Raw genomic sequence first — 4,183 nt, forward strand, 5'->3', positions numbered from 1 at the left:
GGCTGAGAACTGGACAGAAGCCTTGAAATCCGGATATGAGGAGAGTAAGACATTGACCAGGTTGCAAGAAATGTCTGTCCCAGGTGAATAATGCATGTGGAGGGATGCAGGCAGTTAGGTCGATTACAGGTAATGATACAGACAGGTAGAATTCACTGCCACCTGTACAGATAATACTGAGATGATAGCCTGCATCCCTTGCTTCAGTGAAGTCTCAGATTTCGACATCTAAAGATTGTGTACCGCTCACTGCTCTGTTGTCAACTCCTGTCTCCACAGTGTCTCCGAGTCCCCATGCTCATTCACAAGTACACAGCATGGCAGTGCATTGGCATTGAGCTTCGATGGGCTAAGCCTACAATCCTACATAATTACATCATTGCCACCATGATTTGAATCAGACTTTGTTTTTGGGAGGATCATGGTTGCCAAAAAATGCATGACAAATTTTGGGGTGCAGTGACTGTGTAAACAAGGTGATGATATAATTGCTGGGTGACTCATGTGACTTCAGTAGAGCCTCAAAGTTATTCTTTCTGGGTTCCAATCCAAGGTGAATGAGAAAATTTGCCCAAGTGGCAGGCCTTGGGGTCATCATCAGAGTGAAATGGGAACAGCAAGTTAATAAAACCTGGGATTGGAGGAAACACTAAAAGTGCATTTATGTCATGATTGACCCCAGTCTGGACTTGGCCTCATATCAACTCAACCTGGTCTCAGGCTTGTCAAGGTCTGTCCCTCAGATGGTTTAGAGCATGTTGTAAGGAAAACCCAAGTAGCTGTGTAGCACAGACTAGCTGGTTTAAATAACAACAATTAAGTGAAGGGAACAAATTGCTTGTCCCAAGGGATTCTGGACTGTTGAAACTAGAAGGCAGGACTCAGCACTGTGCAGTGGTAGTGTTTCATAGCATCCATGGCATGTTCCATGTTGTAGTATTGGCTATATGAGCAGTATATGTAGTCCATAAGCAGCAATTTGTGAGGCAGGCATAGTTGATGAAGTGAAAAGAAACTCATAGTGACCTTCCAAGTGCAAAAAGGTATCATTCTGTACCTAAGTAAAACAAAGGACAGTAACAGTGCATACATACCAGAAAGGCTGGAACAGGAGCCAAGGGTATACAAGTGATGCTGAAAGAGACTGTGGGGTAAATGAAAGAGTCCAAGGAAAGGGAAAACAACTGGAACACAGAAGCCATGGGTATAGCAGTGCACAGAAGGGAGTGAGTTCATGGGAGCATAGTGGTTGGTGCAGGAATGTAGCATGTGGATAGTAATGGCAGCAAGCAGTTACAGCACATAATAGTAGTTGTGGAAAGGTTGATTACAGGGTCTTATGCATCTGTGGAATGTGGATTCCTCACACCTGTGGGGGACTCAGATGCTGACTATCCCTGGTCAGCCATGAGGTGCAGAGGGCATAAATAATAATGCCACATGGTAGTGATGGAAGCATGGTGCTGAGGAATTAGAGAACACTGTTGAATGACATGTAGACAAGTCTGGACAGATGACACAAGTGCCTCATGGCTACTGCATATATATTTGCTAGTGCATGGCTCAAACCTTCATATTGTTTTTGATTCTTCCCCTCCATCCCTTTCACCACTTTTATCTTTACTCTTACCATGTCTGCCAATCACCTCCCCCATCTCTCACAACTTGTGCACCCTGTTACCCTGGACCTGGCTGAAGTTGAGAAGGCCACTATCAAGGAACAACTAATGGTTGTGTTGGAAGCCCTTGTTGCTGAGGCAAGTGTGCCTGATGATAAGAGGGAGCTGAGGGGGGAGAAGCTGATGTGGTTGCAGTGGTGGGAGGAGAAGATGGAAGGTACCATCTTTATTGATGTCTTAGCTGCACAGGACTGATTGTCACTGTCCAGGCAGCACTTGTGCCAATCATTGAGCTGGGGAAAGAGCTCAGCATAGTTATGAGGGCTGATGCTGTGGATGCACCAGTACTGACCAAAGCTGATGACATGTACAAGCAATGGACTACAGAAGAGGCCAATGCACCCATGAAAGCTGAACAGGACATCCAGATGGGGGAGGAGCCCATGACAGAGCCTGGCTCAACAGTGGTGGTATGGATGTTGCACATGGAGCATGCAAGGTTTGTCATGATTTTCATAGTAGGTTGCTCTGTTAACACCTGTTTTGCACAGTGATCTCAACAAACCTTGTTGGATAGCAAGGAGATTCAAATCTCTCCTGCAATGATTACACACAATGATCCATGCATGCAGAGCACTGTGAAGAAGATTCCCTGCAAAGGAATGGTCAGGAAGACTTGTGATGCATGCATGCAGATTAAACAGGGTGTCACATGCATGACTCTCAGACTCAAACCTGATCTGGACTGGACCCATAGCCCCTAACTCCAGTCAAGTATGGCCCTACTCCAGCCCAGCTAACTCAACTCCAGTCCTAAATAACTCAGCTCCAGCACAGATATCTCATGTCTGATGCTTCACTCCTATCTCCAGTCCACTCTGGCCTCTCAGCCTTGTGCTGCTCCACTCTGGTCCTCCTAGGTCCATGTCCAGTGTACAGTTGTGGACAAGAAAACTTGACAAGTTTGGTCTAGCATCACACAGAGTTTTGGGGGCAAACTAACTCCAGATATGGATTCAGCAAGGTAAAATATGTCCAAATACACAGCTCTGAAGTTTCTCCCATAAGGTTTTTGGTGTGTCAATTTTTTTTGGTAGATAAATAACCTTTTCAGGGGAGATAGTGGCCAATTTGGTATATTTTACATCAATTATCAAGCACAGCTTCAATTGACATCATTGCATGCTGTGAAACTTGTCAGTGTTGTTTCTGTTTGTGCACTGCTGTCAAGTTTGAGGTGTCCAGGTCGAGACTGGACCAGAAACTGAAGTGGGCATGAGGCTGAAGGGTTGGGAACAGGTGGGGAGCAGGGGAACAAAGGTGGACTGGTTGGACTTAGTGACTGGGAAGGCAGTGCTATTCCCTTGCATGGGTTTCAGTCTGAGGCTGAGGCCAAGGTGGGGTTATCAGGGTAACTTAGTTGATTTCAGACTAAGGGGATACAGGCCAAGTATCTACAGGTTTATATACTGGAAGTAACTATAGTACAGAGACCAGTAATGCTGGTCTTGCAAAGATTGCTAAGGTGATTGGTAAGACTAGTATTAGTAATGTATGACTAAGGTGACAGAGACCGGGACAGGGCAGACTGGGGACAAGACCAGGCAGAGTTCAACCAAAGTGACACACACTGCAAAGCAGTGTTAACCACACTAGAATAACTGGGGTAAGTGGTTGGCAAGGCTGAGGCCAGACTAAATGAATGTGAGGCTGAGTCCAGCTGGGGTCGAGACATGACTATGACAGTATCCCCCTCTTAGGGGTCAAACCCATGAGACCCCTGTGAGAGTGGTAGGCTGAGTTTGAAAAAACTGATACTTGTGGCCCACTAAGCCCCTTGCATCTCTCTTCTGCATTCCATCTCATTATGTCCGACTCAAGACCAATTGTCACTGCTGACAACAACAATGAAGGCTGAGTTGTCATCAACTGGGCCCAAGTCCCTGACAATGACATTAGATATGACACCAATGATGAAGAGGAGGTGATGAGGGTGAAGGCAAAGGAGAGAAAGCAATGGAAGGCAGCTGAGCAAGCCTGGCAGGAAGAACAGGCTCAGCTTGAGGCTGAGAGAGTGGAGAGAGAGAAGGCCAAGGCAGAGAGGGCAGAGAGGGAGAGGGCCAAGGCCAAGAAGGCAGTGCAGGAGGCAGAAGAGGAAAGGGTGTGCAAGGAGGAAGAGAGGCAAGAGGCCAAGCATAAACACAAGGCTGAGGCCATGAAGGGTGATGAAGCCAGGGCCAGTGGTAGTGAGGCTGGCAAGGTTGTTGATGCACATTAATTATATTTCTTACACCAGTAATATCTTACATAAGCACAGTCATTTCAGCACATTGTTTTTCATTCATGCACCTCAGTCTTCTCCCAATAGAAGCCTGAGGTGAGGTTCCTTTATTATGAGTTACAGCTATCTTACTGAAGCTATTTAGTATCTTCTCTTGTTAGTCTGTCACTACTCAGAAACACCCCTTCAGAAGAGGTCAAAAAGGTGGTTATGGACCCCAGGTGAGTACCTTTCCAACCTTGTGTGTATCCCTCTTAACAATGCTTTTAGTTGTACCCACTGT

General features: G+C 46.1%; 1 protein-coding gene across 1 annotated transcript; it reads left to right on the top strand.

The window, feature by feature from the left end:
• Positions 1 to 1,631: 1,631 nt before the first annotated feature.
• On the top strand, positions 1,632 to 3,897 carry F5J12DRAFT_887993 (uncharacterized protein; the record flags this gene model as incomplete). Its single annotated transcript, XM_051747224.1, has 3 exons — positions 1,632 to 1,836; positions 1,893 to 2,118; positions 3,579 to 3,897. The coding sequence occupies 3 exons, from the start codon at positions 1,632 to 1,634 to the stop codon at positions 3,895 to 3,897; spliced, it is 750 nt and encodes a 249-aa protein (XP_051605072.1).
• Positions 3,898 to 4,183: the final 286 nt, after the last annotated feature.

The sequence above is a fragment of the Pisolithus orientalis genome, assembly GCF_024613125.1.
Source record: "Pisolithus orientalis strain OTSU chromosome Unknown F5J12scaffold_2, whole genome shotgun sequence".
NCBI lineage: Eukaryota > Fungi > Basidiomycota > Agaricomycetes > Boletales > Pisolithaceae > Pisolithus > Pisolithus orientalis.